The sequence below is a fragment of the Zeugodacus cucurbitae genome, chromosome 4, assembly GCF_028554725.1.
Source record: "Zeugodacus cucurbitae isolate PBARC_wt_2022May chromosome 4, idZeuCucr1.2, whole genome shotgun sequence".
In the NCBI taxonomy this organism is placed as follows: Eukaryota; Metazoa; Arthropoda; class Insecta; order Diptera; family Tephritidae; genus Zeugodacus; species Zeugodacus cucurbitae.
In genome coordinates this window covers 54,379,999-54,398,491 of record NC_071669.1, presented here as the reverse complement: position 1 = coordinate 54,398,491, position 18,493 = coordinate 54,379,999, and the positions used below count along the sequence as shown (strand labels likewise).

General features: G+C 38.0%; 1 protein-coding gene across 8 annotated transcripts in view; it reads left to right on the top strand.

Annotated features, from left to right (window-relative positions):
- The window catches only part of LOC105211031 (lysosomal-trafficking regulator), a 33,792-nt gene that overhangs the window by 1,405 nt on the left and 13,894 nt on the right, over nucleotides 1–18,493 (top strand). For 7 of the 8 annotated variants that reach the window (XM_054230058.1, XM_054230061.1, XM_054230057.1 and 4 more), the window contains exons 4-20: nucleotides 113–308; nucleotides 378–488; nucleotides 548–3,671; nucleotides 6,318–7,109; nucleotides 7,941–8,129; nucleotides 8,223–8,482; nucleotides 8,541–9,489; nucleotides 10,506–12,022; nucleotides 12,086–12,478; nucleotides 12,535–12,708; nucleotides 13,934–14,084; nucleotides 14,140–14,711; nucleotides 14,773–14,906; nucleotides 15,214–16,000; nucleotides 16,062–16,203; nucleotides 17,179–17,537; nucleotides 17,600–18,462. In XM_054230058.1, the coding sequence (XP_054086033.1) occupies nucleotides 113–308; nucleotides 378–488; nucleotides 548–3,671; nucleotides 6,318–7,109; nucleotides 7,941–8,129; nucleotides 8,223–8,482; nucleotides 8,541–9,489; nucleotides 10,506–12,022; nucleotides 12,086–12,478; nucleotides 12,535–12,708; nucleotides 13,934–14,084; nucleotides 14,140–14,711; nucleotides 14,773–14,906; nucleotides 15,214–16,000; nucleotides 16,062–16,203; nucleotides 17,179–17,537; nucleotides 17,600–18,462 (10,713 nt within the window). The remainder of the gene's footprint in view (nucleotides 1–112; nucleotides 309–377; nucleotides 489–547; nucleotides 3,672–6,317; nucleotides 7,110–7,940; nucleotides 8,130–8,222; nucleotides 8,483–8,540; nucleotides 9,490–10,505; nucleotides 12,023–12,085; nucleotides 12,479–12,534; nucleotides 12,709–13,933; nucleotides 14,085–14,139; nucleotides 14,712–14,772; nucleotides 14,907–15,213; nucleotides 16,001–16,061; nucleotides 16,204–17,178; nucleotides 17,538–17,599; nucleotides 18,463–18,493) is intronic. The other variant, XM_011182281.3, reaches the window with a different exon arrangement.

The following is an 18,493-nucleotide window of genomic DNA, read 5'->3' as shown; positions in this document are numbered from 1 at the left end:
TTAATATATTTTAATTGTGTTTATTTAAATAATTCTTTTTATTTTAATATCTGCTTGTGCCTTTACTGTCATGCGCTGCTAATTAAATTTCTGCATTTCATTGCTCTTTTAGTTTCATACACAATATACCCGAAGAGATCACCTCCTACCTCTTGGAGACAGTTTGTAACATCATCAACGAATCTCACTTATCAATTCCTTTACAAACAGCTGAATGTGATAGTAGTACTGACCTAGTACAAAGGGAGATAAGCATAAGCAACACGAACGCTACGAATTCCTTACTGACAAATCGAAGTTTTACTCCGGTAAGCAAACACTTTTGTTATATTGCTTTTATACAATTATTTTTTATTTAAAATTCGCTCCCATTTCAGTTGATATTAAATGCACCAAGTGATTGGAGTAAAATTATTGCTTTGCGGCAATTTTTAACAAATCACATCGGCAAGCATTTGTTGCGTTTTCTTTTACGCGTAGACAATAAGGTATGTTTTATGCTGCTTTTAATGTTTATTTACTATTACTAAACGGAATTTTTCCACAGCTTATCGCTTCACAAAAGGGCCTTTGCAATCTTTGTTGCAAATTGTTTCCGAATTGCAAATGGAATACGAAGGAGTTTATATTGGATACACCGCTTTCTATACTAACTGTCATCGGTAGTATTGCGCCAACACAGTTGTCCGGTGTCGACATGCATAGCACTGCACACATTTTGGATTGTGAAACACAGTCGGAGACAGTTTTATTAGATGCACAGCAGCAGCACGAGGAGAGATTTAAGACATTTAGTAATAGTGTTGTGAGCAGCGACGAAATCGCCTATTTACTCGTACAAATAATGGCGAAATGTGTGGCAAACGAGTGTGAAGATAATCTTAATAGTCAATCAGTATCAGTGATCTCATTAAATTTCGCATTGGAATGTTTATGTTGTGATGATGTTGTTTATGCAACCAGACAGAATGCCAACACAATCAAACTTGAACTGCTACAGCTTACAATACGTTGTATTAATAATATATTCAATGCTACAGCCAGCATAAATGTTTTGCAATTTCAAAATATTTTCAACATGTTGGCGGTCATATTGAAAAAGCATGCTATGGAAATTACAGAAATCAAATGTGAAAATGTAACGGAGAATGGCAACTACTCAACATTGGATTTTGGTTTGGAATTTCTCAGCGCCAGCAATTATGTTTTCTTTTACACGCTACAAAATATCATAATGCGTCTCAATAAATCTAAGGGAACGCATATAATTGGTGGCAATAAGAGCAGCCTAAATGATTTGCAGTGCATCGATGAGAAGGTGATTGATGTAAGCATTAAAACATTCCAGCAAGTGTTGCAGAAGTTGAAAAACATTGCTGTTGTGAATGCTGATGCGCGCATGCTCACTGAGTTAACTTTTCGAACACTGCTTAAGATCAACGAACAACTTTTCAAGCATGAACAGCAGTCCAAGAACAATGTCAATTATACGAATGGTGGTGGGAGTGCGCGTAGACGTTGTCGCCACTTGCGTCAAGCGCATTGTCACACACAAGCGCCAACCTTAAGCTGCTACTTTCAGGGCACCTTGCTGAATTTGCTACCCCACATCAGCGTCGATATGCAAGAGGATGCTGTGCGCTATTTATTACGCATCGGCATTTGTTGTTGTCACTATACAATCGATACCTATGCGTCGTGTTTGCATATGATTTCGCAACTAACGCCTTTATATCAAAATTGTACCTATAAATTTTTACATCGCCGCATACTTTATACTATCCTCACGCAAGATCATGGTGTGTACAATAAACGTGCGCCGGATACTTGTGCCAAATGTGATACAAAACTGAAGTCGCTTGAGTTTCGCAAGGAGATTTTACAGCTGTACAAGCAGCTGCATGTTGAGCTCAACACCGCGGAGTGTGGTGACAGTAAAATGTTGGCATTGCAACTGCTGTTAAAACATTTAAAAAACATATCAGATACATTGAGCAGCGATATGGCTGCGGGTATTTTGGCTGAGGTCATATTGCCCACATTTCGCAAATTCAAAGTGGAAATGTTGCAAAGTCGTAAAGCAAATAAAAGCAGCGAGTCTAAAAACGCAACAGAAACAACAACAAATAATTCACATATCAATATATCATTTCCGGATAGTGAAACTCGTACAGCCGACGGCCCCATGACTACTTTGGTCATCTTACAAGATTGTTTGAATATTTTTGTTGCTTATTTGGGTGGCGATATACGTTTGATTAAGGCGTTTTACAACGAAGAAAACATAATGCATTTGGAGGATCTCTACTATGAGCCACCGTTAGTGCATAGCATATGTGAGCTGATCAAAATTGGTATTGATAATGTAACCTTTTTGGGCGAAAGTAATCAAGAGCAAATGCTGCTGAGTCGTCGCCTCATTATGTTGTTACTGAATAGCAGCGCCTACAATGCTTTTCAATTTAATGCGTTAACATTCAATCAACAAATTGACAACGAAGCGTGCGAATTGTCGCCTAAAAAGTTGGTGGAAAAAGCGGACGCAATGAATGCGGTTGACATTTTATATGTAACAGCGCTCAAATGGTCATTTATACACGAGCTGCTGCAGACCAGTCAATGTTTCTACAACGCATTAACGTCTATGTACAATTTAAATAAGTGTAATGCGCCAACTGTTGAACCTGATGACTCACTAGCGCAAAGCAGGAGTGTAAAGGATTTTGTTACGTGCGAATTGTATGTTGGCAAAACGATTGACGACATTCTCTTACTAAATTATAATGCTTTGAGCACATTTTTGCAACTTTCGCAATGCAAATCTTCGAGTATTCCTACAAAACGCACACAATCGTCGCCACAACACAACACCAATACGGGCACGTCAACGCCAATGCAAGACGCACACTACAATGCAATCAGCGCCGAAGCCAACAAAGAAGACGCTTGTTTGTCAAGTTCACTGGAATATTTGCTCACTAGCATCGAAGTAGATGCGCTACAACAAACGTTTGGTTCGATTAGTTCATCGATTGCAGCGCATGTGTCAACAATTGACGCCTTTAGCGCAACATCGGCGGCGATTCCAAGTTTAACGAATAGCGATTGCAGTTTTGTCGCAAACGCACACACACAGCGTTATGCAGAAGCATATAATTTCACATTTTTAGACAAATTAAAAAGTCAGCATTCAACAAAATACACTGTAGATTTGCAAAGTATTGATGACGCAGAAATTAACGAAAGTGTTGTCATATTCGATGTACGTAATCAGCAAAGTGCAAGTGTAACACAAAATACAATATTACCGGCAACAACAACAACTACAACACTGCATGCTGTTAGTGTGGATGCGCTCGTTCCCACATCAGTTTGGAGCTGTGCTGCCAACGCCTTATCTACGTCCATGCTTGTAGCGGGTCCAGAAACGAATGCGGCCGTGCTTAGTATTGGCATAAGTATATTTGCGAAATTTTTCAGTGTACTCGGCTCATTTTTTGGTGCCAGCAAAACGGGTTCGTTAACCGATTTAAACAATAGTGCGTGTGAGCCAGAAATCGATTCGAATCTTATTTGCTTGCTCGAAAATAGTAGTGATAGTAAGCGTTATCTGCTAAGGCTTTTCGAGACTACAATGGCCATTAGCATCAAAAGTTTCAAAGACGAAGGCGGTAAGTAACGGTTGTTATATTATTGTCTGTTAAAATCATATATCATATATTATACTTGAAAAGTCATTTAGTGAACGTAGATTTTGAGTAAAATACAACCAACTGGTAACTTAATAACTTTAATTTATTTCTAAATTATCCTTGCGAAATATCAATAGCCCTGTAGGGAAAATTAAAGTTCTTCCATAATGAGCTGTGTAGGAATTGTTAATTGGTGGTTCTTTAAATAGCTTGAAGACCCAAAAGACAAAATAGTGTTCTTTGAAAATCATTTGAACTTCCCTAACTCGTATCACTATAATCCACAAAAAAACTTCGAGTTAGAGAGACTTCCGAGTTAAGGAAGGTAATTTGTATGAAATTTGACTTCTATTGCCAATTCAAGAGTTCGAGTTATGGAGAATTTCGAGTTACAGAAGTTCGAAGTATGGAAGTTCAACTGTATATAAATCTAAATATAAGTTAATTTGATCTTTTTGTTATTTAGATTGTGTTTAATTTCAATACTCTTTGTTTAAAAAAATATATCAATTAATAAGATATACTATACCAAACCTTAATTCACATAGACCCTTACCTAAAAATATTGTTTTAGAACAAAACTTTCGATAGAAAGAGAAAAAAATCTATAAAAATGAACCTAAATGATTGCAGAAAATCTTTGAAAATTAGCTGATTTTAATTTTCTTTTTATTTTTTGAAAATTAGAGAACTCTATTTATTACATTTACTCAGATGATAATGCTTGTTTCGTTTTGACTTTCATAACATTTGGTATCTTTTAGTGCCCCAAATGGCAACTATATTATAATTTCATTTTTCATGACTATGTTGTATTTTTTCCTACAGGGTAGTCATACATGATTTTGAAATGTGGTAATAGCTTTGCACGCAAGCGCATACATATATACATATGTTCGTATATGTTTAAGTTGTTAAATAGTACATACGCATGCTTCGAAGCCACACAAGTGTTTGCGGCAATTAGAGATGTGTTTTATACCAATCGGGACAGACGTGATTTAATATATTTGTTTGCAATGTTAATAATAATATTATGTTTGCCACTTTGTTAGATTTTTGATTGAAAAAGTTCTGTAGATTGCGCTATTCTTATTAAATATATTGCACAAAAGGAAAGGTTATGTAAGTTTGGAGCAAATTCATGATGATTTTGGTTTTTAGGTCAAATTTGGTATTTACCTAAAGCTTAAGCCTATATAAATCAATTACTTAACCCTCTCTCTATTAGCCCAAATCATATAATATATGAGGGCTGAGGTAATTCCTAACCTGATTTCACTCAGTTTCACCACCAAGATACACTATATCCAAGACTCACACGCTCACTTAATTTTGCTAATAGATCTCACATATTAACCAATATATACGGTATAAAGCCCTCCGTTTGATAATCCGAATATAAGGTATATGGGAGCTAGGGGAAGTTATGACTTTAACACACTATTAGAAGGAAAAGATCTCCTCTAAATTACATTAAAATATCGTGAGATATTTACCGATATTTTCGGTGAAAAATTACCCTTAGGCACTGTCGAGTCGAAGCACTTTCAGGAACTACTCCTGAGATATGGTATTTGCCCCATAAGTAGGCGCCGCCGCGCCCATTTTCAATTTTCCAACTGAGTGCAGCTTTCTGACATTTCTTCTGTACAGTTTAAGTTTGTGTTGTTTTCTGTTCCTTTGTATGGGAGGTGGGCGTGGTTATAATCCGATTTCACCTATTTTCAGAATGTATAAGGAAGTGCCTGAAAGACACGACTCTAGAGATTTTCGTTGACATAGCTTTAGTAGTTTACGAGATATGTACAAAAACCAAAAAACTAGGAGGCGGGGCCACGCCATATTTTCCAAAAAACTTACATCCAAATATGCCTCTCAATAATGTGATCCTTGTACAAATTTTCATAACTTTATAGCGATAGTGACCCTTCCACGGTCCCAAGGAACATTTGTACCAAGTTTCGTCATGATATCTTAATTTTTACTCAAGTTATCCGTTGTACAGACGGTCAGACAGATAGGATTTCAACTCTACTCTTCAACCTTCTTACTTTAATATATACATATAACCCAATATCTAACTCGTTTAGTTTTTGGCATTACACACAACCGTTATGTGAACAAAACTATAAAACTCTCTTAGCAACTCTGTTGTGAGAGTATAAAAAAATACTTTTTAGTATTTCGGGTTTAGCAATTTCGGGATTGTTATTTTCGGTACCACATTAATTATCAGCCTACCATCCCTAACCTCATATAAGAAAACCGACAAATAATGTAAGACTAGAGCTCAATGTTAAGGCTTTTGAGATTCACTTTTGTAAACATTATTTGTTCATTGTATTTTTTTCTTTAGTTCGAATACTTTTCAACGCAACTGTGTGCACTCCATACACACAATTTCTCTGCAGTTGCAGCGCAAAGCATCCTATATCTTTACACTATCGCTAAGATATCTTTAAGATAAGCACACAACAACAACACATTTCCCACAACAACTTAACCTTTAAGTTAGTCCTAATCTTATCTAGCCGCGCACAATGCAAATTATATTCAGAATATAAATATTAAAAGCATTACAACATTAATAAGGAAAACACATATTTTTTGATACACTTCTAGCGCAAACGATGGAAAAGCATTTGCTAAAGCTGAAGGCAGTGATATTGAGTAACACCATAGCCGGCAATGAGCCAGCTGCAGCGCATCACGAAGAGCATTCACGCGAAAACGCTGTGGTAAAAGCACTACAAAGTCTGCTGAAAATTGCAGAGCAGACCAACAACAACAGCAACACAACGCCAACCGCAATCGCCAACGATTTGAATGGCAGCAGCAGCAACAAGGCTTTGGAAAACAACGCTAGTGAAGAAACGGTATTGCCATCACCGTTACGACCACGTGCACGTTCCTTCAACAGCACAAGAACACAGTCCAAGCACAGCAATGTGACCACACCGCGCACAGCGGCGCCCAAGCGACAGTTGTCTGCCGAAAGTGGCGATGCAGATTATTTCTCCACGCGTATGTCGTTGTTCTGTGAAAGTGAAATGGAGTTGAGTGAGAATGAGAATGATACCAACTATGTAACGGCTGATGAGGGCTACGAAGCCGATGGTGAGATACCGGAAATCTCCGAATCGGAGACTGAATTGGATAAAGCCGAATTCTGGAACTCATTTCAACCGAGTTCGCGCTATCGTACTCACTTGCTGCATGATGGTCTCTGTCATTTGGTTGTGGAAATTCTAATTGAACTATCGGAGAGATGTATCGCCAATCCGTTGGGTTGGTGTGAGTGTTTGGTGCAATTGGCAAATCGGCTGTTTGTGATACGTGCGAGTATAGGAGACTCGCTGTTTTTGTTGCGTGGTTTTGCGCCAGTGCTGAAATGCGGTGATCCACGTTTGAGAGGTTCGTATACAAACTTTTTTTCTGGTTTTTATATTGGATTACATTTCAGTGCAAATTTAGACTTAGAAAATGTTTGATCTTTATATTTGAAGAATTTGACTGAATCCGAGTCGTATAAAAATCGTGAATCGATTTCACTCTTATACCCACCAAGGTACACTATATCCAAGATTATACCATCACTTAACTTGTCACAAAATGACCGATATATGCGGAATAAAGCCCACCGTATTTTTGAAAAACCTATAATTAGGTATATGGGAGCTAGAAGAAGTTAGATCCCGATTTTTAATATTTTTGCCACAGGAACACACTGAGAGATTTACCGGTATTTTCAGTGAAAAATTACCCTAAGGCACTGAGTTCTTCATATTCGATATCCGAGGCATATCAGTTATAGCCAAATCTCGACAATTCTTTCACAAGTGATGTCTCACCCCAAATACAGTATTTATATAACGTTTTATACCGCTATCTTCATTGGATCATAATGAATATATTATAAAGTGAAGGAATCAAATGGAATTCAAAATTGAGTTATATGGGAAGTAGGCGTGGTGGTGAACCGATTTCCATCCGTGTCATCAGAGTGTTAAGAAAATATTATATACCGACATTCATTGAAATCGGTCGAGTAGTTCCTGAGATATGGTTTTTGACCCATAAGTGGGCGACGCCACGAGTATAAAAATCGTTGCCTACAAATAGGCGCTGAATATGTTAGTAAAGTCGCACACCTATAACTAAAAATATTAAAATTGTATATTATATATAGATAAATTAAAAAAAAAGTACTCCATTTCTTTCAATTTTTCAATCTCTTTCCTCTAGAATTGCAACAATCTTTATTGGAACTAATTGTGGACGTGAATACGCCTGATGTTTTATGCACCTATTTTAATATTTTGGCCGCTAAGAATCCACCTGTGGATCTTTTAATAAAATATCTCAATCATATTTGTGGCAACAAACTACGAAAGCCTCAGGCAATGGTGGAATTAGAATTTCCGGTGACAGTTGGTAAGACAGTTATACACCAAAACTAATATTATCCTTTCTTTTATATTATTTTTCAATTTATTTAATATTTTTCTTCAATTTATTTATTTATAGACGGCAAATGCACCTCTACCAGTGATCAGCGCATAACAATGGATATCGATCACTTACGTAATCAGCATATAAACGCGCAAACACACACACCATTATCACGTACACCCTGTATTATGCCCATAACGCATGCGCGACTGTGGTCCAACGACGGTTTTACACTATCGCTTTGGCTGCAGCTGAAGGGTGCACACAATAGTAAACCCTCATCGATACTTACGGAGGAGGAAGCACGCAGTACACACGAAGATAGTCATGTAAGTGTAATTTGCGCGAATTTTGTAACATTTTGTAGAGTTTTTTAAATTTTTTTATCTTTAGAAAACACACATCGTTTCAATCGGCACCAATCAAGTGCTGCTGAGCGCTTATGTCAATCGCGATATGAAGTTAGTGTTTGAAACAAGCAAACCCAATGCAGAAATCCCCACTCAAACATCAGCAGCACAAACGCCAACAGAACCAACGAACGAAAATTTGGAGGAGCGAAATCAGACTCAACCAAGAGATTCGCCCAATCATACCAACAGCGACAATGCAAACACCACACCCACACCGTTGACTTCACCACCCCGCGCCGGCAGTCCTTCAACGCTGCGTGTTGCGCTAAAGCAAACGAAGCTCGTCATACTCAACAGTTTCAACAATATGCATCTCTTTAAGTACCATAACCACAATCAATCGTATGAGACCGCATCGGTTGCACTGAGACATTTTCGTTTCGCGCGCAACCGTTGGACACACATCGCATTTAGTGTGTGCACGCATCAAGACCACTTGGAGTTGAAGGTTTATGTCGATGGTGTGGAGCAGGAAATTGTCTATTTGCATTTTCGTAATGTACGCGCTCTACAGCGCAGCCATGCCTTTCAACTCATTTGCCTTGGTGATAGTGTGCCAGCCACCGGCAGCGCGCATAATGTGGGCGCTCCAACCGATTCGCGTTCCACCGTTGATGGCTATCCTCTAGCATTTAGTCTAACAAATTTACTGTTATTCAATTGTAAATTCAACGCATGGCAAACCATAGCCAATTTAACTGCTATGGGTCCAGATTTTTCCGAGCTCGCGCCACTGCAAGTGAACGCGTGGCGTCCCAATTACGGTTTTGTCAATATGGGTAGACTGAAGAGAGCGAATTTCGGTAATGTCGCGGAATCAATGCGTGCTTTGTATGAGTCACGCCTACTAGTTTACACCGCTGAGTCGCCGGATATTGTAATGGGCTTTAATAATGAAGTAAATGCTAAAGAAGGCAGCGTCTCAAGTGGTGAGTGGAGTTTTGAAGTTTTTATTTCTGAATTTTCGTTTATTATACTCTCGCAACAAAGTAGCTAAGAGAGTATTATAGTTTTGTTCACATTATGGTTGTTTGTAAGTCCTAAAACAAAACAAGTGAGATATAGAGTTATATATACCAAAGTCATGAGGGTGACGAGTAGAGTTAAAATCCGGATGTTTATCTGTCCGTCCGTGCAAGCTGTAACTTGAGTAAAAATTGAGATATCTTGATGAAAATTGGTACACGTATTTCTTGGCATTATAAGAAAGTTAAGTTCGAAGATAGATCGGATTACTGCCACGCCCACAAAATGGCGATAACCGAAAACCTATAAAGGGCTATAACTAACCCATAAATTTAAAAGATCGTTCTAAGAAGGAGCATATTTCAATTTATTTTTTTTTGGAAAGTGGGACGCCTAAAGATCTCGGATCAAAACTTTTCACAAATATATATAAAACTCATTAACATCGAACTATAACTTTTCAAGACCCCAGATGTCGAAAGTGAGGACCTAGAAGTTTGGGGTTAATTTTTTATTGAAAATATCGGCAAATCTCTCAGATATTCTAAAGAAATTCAAAGCAGATGTGTTTTTTCTAACAGGGTGCGTCTGTGAGCAAAATCAGGCCAATATTACCTCTATCCCCTATATACCTCATATTCGGATTTTCAAACTTCCGGAGGACTTTATACCGCTTAAACCGATAAATATGTGAAATATCTTGGCAAACTTTAGTGAGTATAGCTTGGTGGCAAAAATAGTTGAAATCAGTCCAGAAAATGCCCCAGGCCCCATATAGTATATATATTAATTTTTTAGTGGACTTTATTCCGAATATGTGAGTAAAATTGTGTGCTCTCTTATTAAAATTAAACAAATAAATTGCGAAAGTATAAAATGTTCGGATTCACCCGAGCTTATCCCTTGCTTACTTGTTTTTTTCTAAATTTTCACCTTTTTTGATAAACAATTTAATAATATTTTTTTTTTCAATCTTCAGCCGCACGCGTTTATGGATTGATTTTGTACGGTGAGCTGATACAGAATCATTTACGCTCCATTCAAGCCACTACTTTGCTATGCGGTGGCCTTTCAACGCAACTTTACTTATTCGCAAGGATTGTGGAGCTGAGCAGTAATTCATTGTCGCAGTACATGGCATTGGATATTTTCCTAAATATAGCCTTATCCGATTCCCAATTGTATGCCGAGTTTTTACGCATCAACTATATGAGCCTTATAGGTTATGTGGTGAAAACCGATCGTTGCACGAAGGATGTGCATCTCTTACGTAGCATTTTAAATAATGCCTGCTCACAAGCGATTATCAATAAAAAGGGTGACACATTGGAAATTTGCGAAAATACAACAGCTATCGTTGTGTATCCACAATTGATCATATCGATATTACATCGTTACTCGGATTGGCATCGTTCGGGCGTCGAACACTCGGATGTGCTGGACATGCTATTTCACTGCATTTTAGCGTTGACACGTGAGAAACATCCACAACGTGATTTAAATTTAGAACAGTTAAGTGAAGCGGGTCTCCTCAAAGAGTTGCTGAATTTATGCAAAGTTTATGTAATCGAATCGCCAAATCCCGTATACATATCAAAAAGTGCTGCCGAATCCTTTGTTGCTATATTATCCGTTTTCGCCGGTTCGCCGCCATCCACATCACTCATGGATGAGATAATGAAGCTATCGCTGCTGCTGCAGAAGCCTAGCGAATGTTACATCACACATGATAGATCGAAATTTTATTTTCTACTCACACCACTGGCGCCGGTGAAGGAGCGTTCAACGGCTGTATCCAGCTTCGATCGCGTCACAACACCATTTCGCCGCAAATCGAAACGTGAACGTCCCGGCATCGCCAAACCAACAGTGAGTGTCGACAAAAGCGATTTGAATGCCAAGCAAAATGAGCGCATCAAACGTTTACGCCGTTTACATATTGCGGCGACAAGCTCGCCCTTCAAACGCAATTTGCTCGAACTCGAAGATAACCTAGAAAATGTGGCCGATTGCGCGCGTTTGAATAAGAAAGCGCTGCGCTTGCTAAGTCCAGTTAATGTGGAGAATTGGCGCATGAAATTCAAACAAACACCCAACAGGCATGCGCCAACAAGTCCAATGAGAAAACAGCAAACTCCGAGTAATGCTGAGAGAAGACACTCATTAGCCGCTTATACACCGAATCGGATTAGTCATAAGCGTTTGCGTCACGCATCACTTAATTATTTAGCAAATGCTGAGACACCGAAGTTGCGCAAACGCAGCACACAATCATGCGTGGCGCCAGCTGATGGCAGCGATACTGATAAAGAAGCGCTAACTAACCAACAAATAGTCGTGTCAACAACGCAAACAGCCACAACGCAACAACGTCGCAGTCGATTGCTCGTCAAGACGGATTTCTACAGTTGGCCTGGCATTATTGCGTTGCAGGAGGGTCTGTTAACGCTGCTGAAAAATTTCCTCTGTCTTTTACCCGATAATGCTGTAGAAGAGGTATAACAAATCATCCGTTATATATTATCCATTACCAAAATTTGAAATTTTTACAATTCACAGGTCCTGAAGCATTATGTTAAAGTCGATATTATATTGGTCCTATGCAACAATAGCAGTTGTGCCGTGCGTACGGCCATAATCAAATTACTTGCCGTGCTGCTGAAGCGCCTACAGTCAAGTGACATCAACCAACATGTTAAGAACTTGTATCCTCAGCACTTGGCAAATCAAATGTCTATATATACAACCGATATGCAGATGTTTGAGGCCTGTTTGGAATGGGTCACCGGCGTTTATTATAGCACAACGAAAATCTTGCACTGTGATATGACCTTACAGATCGTTGAACGCTTCGGCATTAATACGCTACTCTCAGTTGTCATAAATATGACCAACAATCAGGGCGGTCTGAAGGCGAAAGCATTTAAAATACTCTACAAAATGTTCAATATGGTTTGTTTTTAAGTAAATTATTTGTAAATAATTCTTAATGGCGTTCAATTTTGTAGGAAAGCGAACAACAACAACTCTTAATAGATGCCGGTTTGCTGCTTTGCTGCATTAAGTCACTCTTCAATCTTTATTTGGGCTCTAGTGTTGTTGATGCCGTCATAGAGGAGTCTATTGTAGTGCTTTTAACGCAGATTGGCGAGAAGTCTTTGAAATCGCCGGGACAAATAAAGGTATTTTATATATGAAAATATTGAAAATATAGATTCATTCATCATCCTGAGCTAAATTCGAAAGATGTAGATGAATTTATCATTTTTTTACTTCATCTGAAAATATATATATACTCTCGCAACAAAGTTGCTAAGAGAGTATAATAGTTTCATAAAACTAAACGAGTTAGAGAGTATAATAGTTTCATAAAACTAAACGAGTTAGATTAGGGTTATGTTATCAAAATTATCAGGGTGACGAGTAGAGTTCAAATCCGTCCGTCTGTCAGTCCGTCCATCTGTCCGTGCAAGTGATAACTTGAGTAAAAATTTAGATATCTTAATGAAAGTTAGTACACGTGTAACTTGGCAGCATAAGATTGCTTTCGTAGATAGGCAAAATCGGACCACTGTCACGCCCACAAAATGGCGAAAACCGAAAACATATACAGTGGTCACCTCCCATATAAAGCTTATGTGGCGTGGCGTCGTCCACTTTTGGACCAAAAACCATATCTCGCGAACTATTCGACCGATTTCGATCAAATTTGGTACATAATAATTTCGCAACACCCAGAAGGGTGAAATCGGTTCACAACCACGCCAACTTCCCACATAAAACTCAGTGCTTAAGGGTAATTTTTCACCGAAAATATCGAAAAATCTATCAGATATTTTAATGTAATTCACATCGAATCTTTTTCTGTTAATAATGTGTCTCTGTAAAAAAAATGTTAAAATCGGGTCATAACTTCCCTAACCCCCATATATGTATGTACCTATATATCGTTTCATATGTCAGATCTCTTTGCCAAATTATGGGAGCGTATAGTCTTGGATATAGTGTACCTTGGGGGTGAAAATGAGTGAAATCGGGTTAGGAATTACCTCAGCCCTCATATATTATATATGATTTATGCCGAATATATAGTCCATATTGTGTGTTATATTAATAAAATTTACATCAATAAATTACGAGAGTATAAAATTTTCGGTTGCACCCTAACTTGGCCTTTCCTTACTTGTCCATATTACATTGAAGAATGTTGTTGACTGAAAATTAGAATCCGTTCCGGTTTCTTAGACCAGGCTGTCATTAGAACGGTAATTAATTACCGTCAATAAGTATTTAAAATATGTAAATCAAAATGATATCAAAAGTAGACACAATTAAGCCGAACTCGAAGTATAAGTGAAAACTGTTTTCCGCGGAGTTAATTTTCCTAACCTCTTCTCTTGTATTTAGTACGTTTGGGATATACTCAATATGCTGACATTCCTGCACGAGGGTGCCACTGGTTCGGTCATAAAGAATTTACGTTCTGCGCAAGCGCGTCTGCAATACGCATGGATACGCATGTTCTTCGAGTCGATAAACGAACCGAAGAATTTCAAAGGTACAAACATATTATATATAAAATTTTAATAAGCGTTACTATTATTCTACCCCAGTTATAGCGCTGCCCAACTCCAATTTATCACTCGCCGAGACCAAGGAGCGATTGCGTCTACTAATCGATCGTTGCGCACAATTCTTCACCATTTGCGATGCGAAGTACGCACCAAGCGTTACCGAGGTGGAACTATTCCAATTGATTGTGGCCTACAGCATTGCCACCAGTCAGCGTTGCAACAATTTCATTGCTTGGGGTCTGCAACCATCGCGTCCACATGAACTACGCGCCTACATTGTCGATGCACTTTGGAACTCTTGTCAAGCCGGGCTTTCGCCTCCTGTCATTTGTGATGGCAAGATAATCAAATCGTTTTTGTGGTTATGTCTGCTGGAGGATTTGGAGAAACCATTGCCGAACTTGGAGCGCCTCTGCAAGCATTTGGGTATAAACGAACATGACTCCACGTGGAATTTAGAGAGTGAATTGGAGCGCATTGAGCTCAATCGTAGCACTATAGCGGCCGAACAAAAAGTAAAATTAGAAGAGACCGTTTATCGTCTGGAGTCGCTGGCTGTGAGCTGCATTGAGTCATCAATGTTGAATACCAGGCGTGTTGCGGAACTGCAGGTTGGTCGCTGTTGTTATAAATTATTTGTGTAAGGTAATAATTCAGTTTTTGATATTCAAGAATTCCGAACGCAAGCTGCTGATGTATCAATTAAAAGACTATGACGACGCCAGCATATACAATAAGTGGTTAGGAATTGTGCGACGCATGACACACGAAGGTGCACCATGGCACTCAAAGGAGCGTTCCGAAAAGTATGTACCGAAGTATATTTTCTTTTTTTATTTATTTTTTTAATATTTTTTTTTTGAAATATTTTTTTATATTTTTTAAATTTTTTTTTATTTTTTAAATTTTTTTTTATTTTTTTATAAACATTTTCTTTAAATTTTTTTTTTGTTCGTATATTTTTTAAAAATTTTTTGTTCTTTTTTTAATTATTTTTTAATAATTTTTTATTTTTTTTAATATTTTTTATATATTTTTTATATTTCTTATATATTTTTATTTATTTATTTTTGTTCTGCAAATTTTAATTATATTTCCATGTACACTCTCCAGTTCTTGGGAGTTAGATGACACCGAGGGCCCATCGAGAGTACACACGCGCCTGCGTCGCTGTCATTTGGATATCGATAAACGTTTTTTCATGGAGGACTATTACAACAACACAACAGAATTACGTACCACTGATATTACAATGAACAATAGTGCCTCTTTCACCAACGAATATGTGCGTCCATTGGAATATCTACTATCCAGTTATGATCAACAGCTCAATATTTCGCTCAACTCGCAAATACTTTATAATTTTCCTGCCAAATTTCTACCCGTCGATGGCGAGATTGATGGTGAAATCATTATAACCGATCATAAACTGTATTTTATGGCTACATATCGTTGCAAGTACTTCTATATTAACTGTGATATCTCGAGTATAAGTGAAATTTGGTTGAAACGTTATCAGCATCAGGAGAAGGCTTTCGAAATATTTTTGGATACAAATCAATCATTATTTTTCTCACTACAAAATCAGGAAGATTATAAAATTATGTACGATGTATTTTGTGATAAAATCGTCACGCATCCCGATCAAGCGAAGATACTCGTTATTACGCAGCAGTGGCGCGAGGGTTTATTGACCAATTGGGAGTATTTAATGACACTGAATCAAATTGCCGGTCGCACTTATAATGATCTCATGCAATATCCCATATTTCCATGGATATTGTCTAATTATGCGTCGGATATTTTGGATTTGACTGACCAGACGAACTTTCGCAAGTTGGAGAAACCGGTTGCGGTGCAGCATGAGGACAATGAGGAGCACTACATCACCACCTACACGGTATATATTTTGCAGAATAATCTTATAGTGATATCTAAAATTTAATTTTCCTGTTTTATAGTATCTCAACAATACGATGACCAACATGGGTTCTTTGACACTAAAACCTTATCATTATAGCTCGCATTATTCGAATTCTGGCACTGTACTGCATTTCCTCGTGCGTGTACCGCCTTTTACCAGTTATTTTCTCAGATATCAAGGTAAATATTGGCATTTTTTGTATTTATTTTACTTAAGGCTGTAGTCTGCTATAGAAACCGAAAATAACGTTTTTTTAGCAATTTTTTTTGAAAGGGAAGGAAATGATTGCGGTAAACGGAATTTAAAGACGATAGTGTACTATATTTAAGGCTTAAAAAACAATATTTATTATTAAAAAATATTGAAATTTTTTCAAAGTTGTAAGTATTTGTTTGGAGCGCCTGGAGTATGCACTTGTAAATCGGTGCCGGTGATGGAGTCTGAAACAGTCGAATCTATTTTTTTTTTATTTTTATAAGTTTCTTTTCTTTATGAACTAAATACCGAATGATGAATGAAGTTATAAAATTCCAAATTTTTGAAAAAAAATTCACTTTTTTAAGAAAAAAAATTGACTTTAAGTTGCAAAACAAGTAGTTTAAATAATACTTGTGTCCAACTTTTTTAGTTTAAATAGAAGATAATTTAATACTGAAACTAGATCACTTTGGTTTTTTCGAGAAAACGCGCTTTAAAGTTCTGCCTGAGCATTCGCACCTGCTTGACGCTCGGCTACTTAAACTGCTCTAACTTCGAAAATATGTCGAATTGGCCTCTGGAATTTTAAAGACATATTCTTGGATAGTTTTGGAAGAGATTTAAAACAAAACAAAAAAATCGATTTTTTGAAGCCTGTAAGCAGACTACTGCCTTAATATACATTTATCTATTTCAGAGTCACATATTGTAAAATAATGTCCCTTTCATTGTTGTTGATCAGTATCTTATTAGTATTTTTAAAAGTACATTTCAGTCACAAATTACTCTTAGTATAATTTTAGGCGCATAAAATCTAAGTTTTTCTACTTACTGTAGACTCTTATTCATCATTACAAAAACGAAGATTCCCTACTATATTGAGTCCAGGGAATGTTTTATGCTAAGAACTCACATTTATTTCATTTTTATTAAACTAAAATTCCCCATTTCTTCAGACAATAATTTCGACTTACCTGATCGTACCTTTCACTCATTAAATACCACCTGGAATTTGGCGAGTCGTGATAGCCCCACAGACGTCAAAGAGCTGATACCGGAATTCTTCTGCTTACCGGAAATCTTTGAAAATTTCGAACGTTTCGATTTCGGCTGCCGACAAAATGGCGAACGCGTTGAAGACGTACAATTGCCACCGTGGTGTCTGCGAGATGCGCGTCTTTTCGTGCTCATACATCGCCAGGCATTGGAAGCAGAGTTGACACGCAATCAGCTGCATAATTGGATCGATCTGATATTCGGCTATAAACAGTCTGGTGACAGCGCTGTGGAAGCAATAAATGTTTTCCACCCGGCGGTAATTTCAAACACTAAAGGAAGACTTCAAATGTGAATTAAATATTTAAATTACTTTTTCAGACATATCCGTCATTCTTGGAATCCATAACAGTGGACCCAATAGAGCGCAGAGCTGTTGAGACCATGATTAGGACCTATGGCCAAATGCCGCGGCAATTATTCAAAAATCCACATCCACAAACGAAAACACTCAACTATTGCCTGGGCGCTAAGGAAGTGCTACCCACTGTGCGTGGCTTGAGGTGGGGCGTCTACTTGGGTTCACCGCAGCTACCAGCGCCGACGCTTGGTAATATCTATAAAATACCCAGCGCCGAGTATCTGGTTTCATTCAATAATACCAACGCCGTTTATGGCTTGCCAATGAAATCGTGCATTATGCAAGGTGCTGAGGTCGATACATTCAATGTGATTTCTTGGGATTATGATGATCACATTGTGCGTATACAACCGTTAAATAAATTATACACGAAGCCGAAAAATATACTACGCAGTCAGGTTATCGATGATATTACCGCCTGCGGTGCTGATCCGAATTCCAATCAACTTTGGTTTGGACACAAATCGGGACGCATAAGTATATACAAATGTGGCAACACAGAGCATAATAGCCGACCGGTGAAGAATCGACAAAATTATATACGTGGCCTGCGACGTTCATATAATTCGGCATTTCGCAAGCTTACAACCAAAAGTTATTCCGATGAAAGTGATACTGGCAATGTAACACCGTTGCTGAGTTCAACTACCGGCGGCGCAGCAGCCGATGCGCCACAACGCGATTGCGCCGATCTCTCATGGACAGGACCGACAATACTGTTGCGACACACCGACGAGGTAACCAGTATACGTTTATCGGTTGAATTCAAGATTGCCGTCTCAGCAGGGCGCGATGGTATTGCCGTTATTTGGGACCTAAATAAGTGAGTGCCACACTTTGTTGATATCTAATAA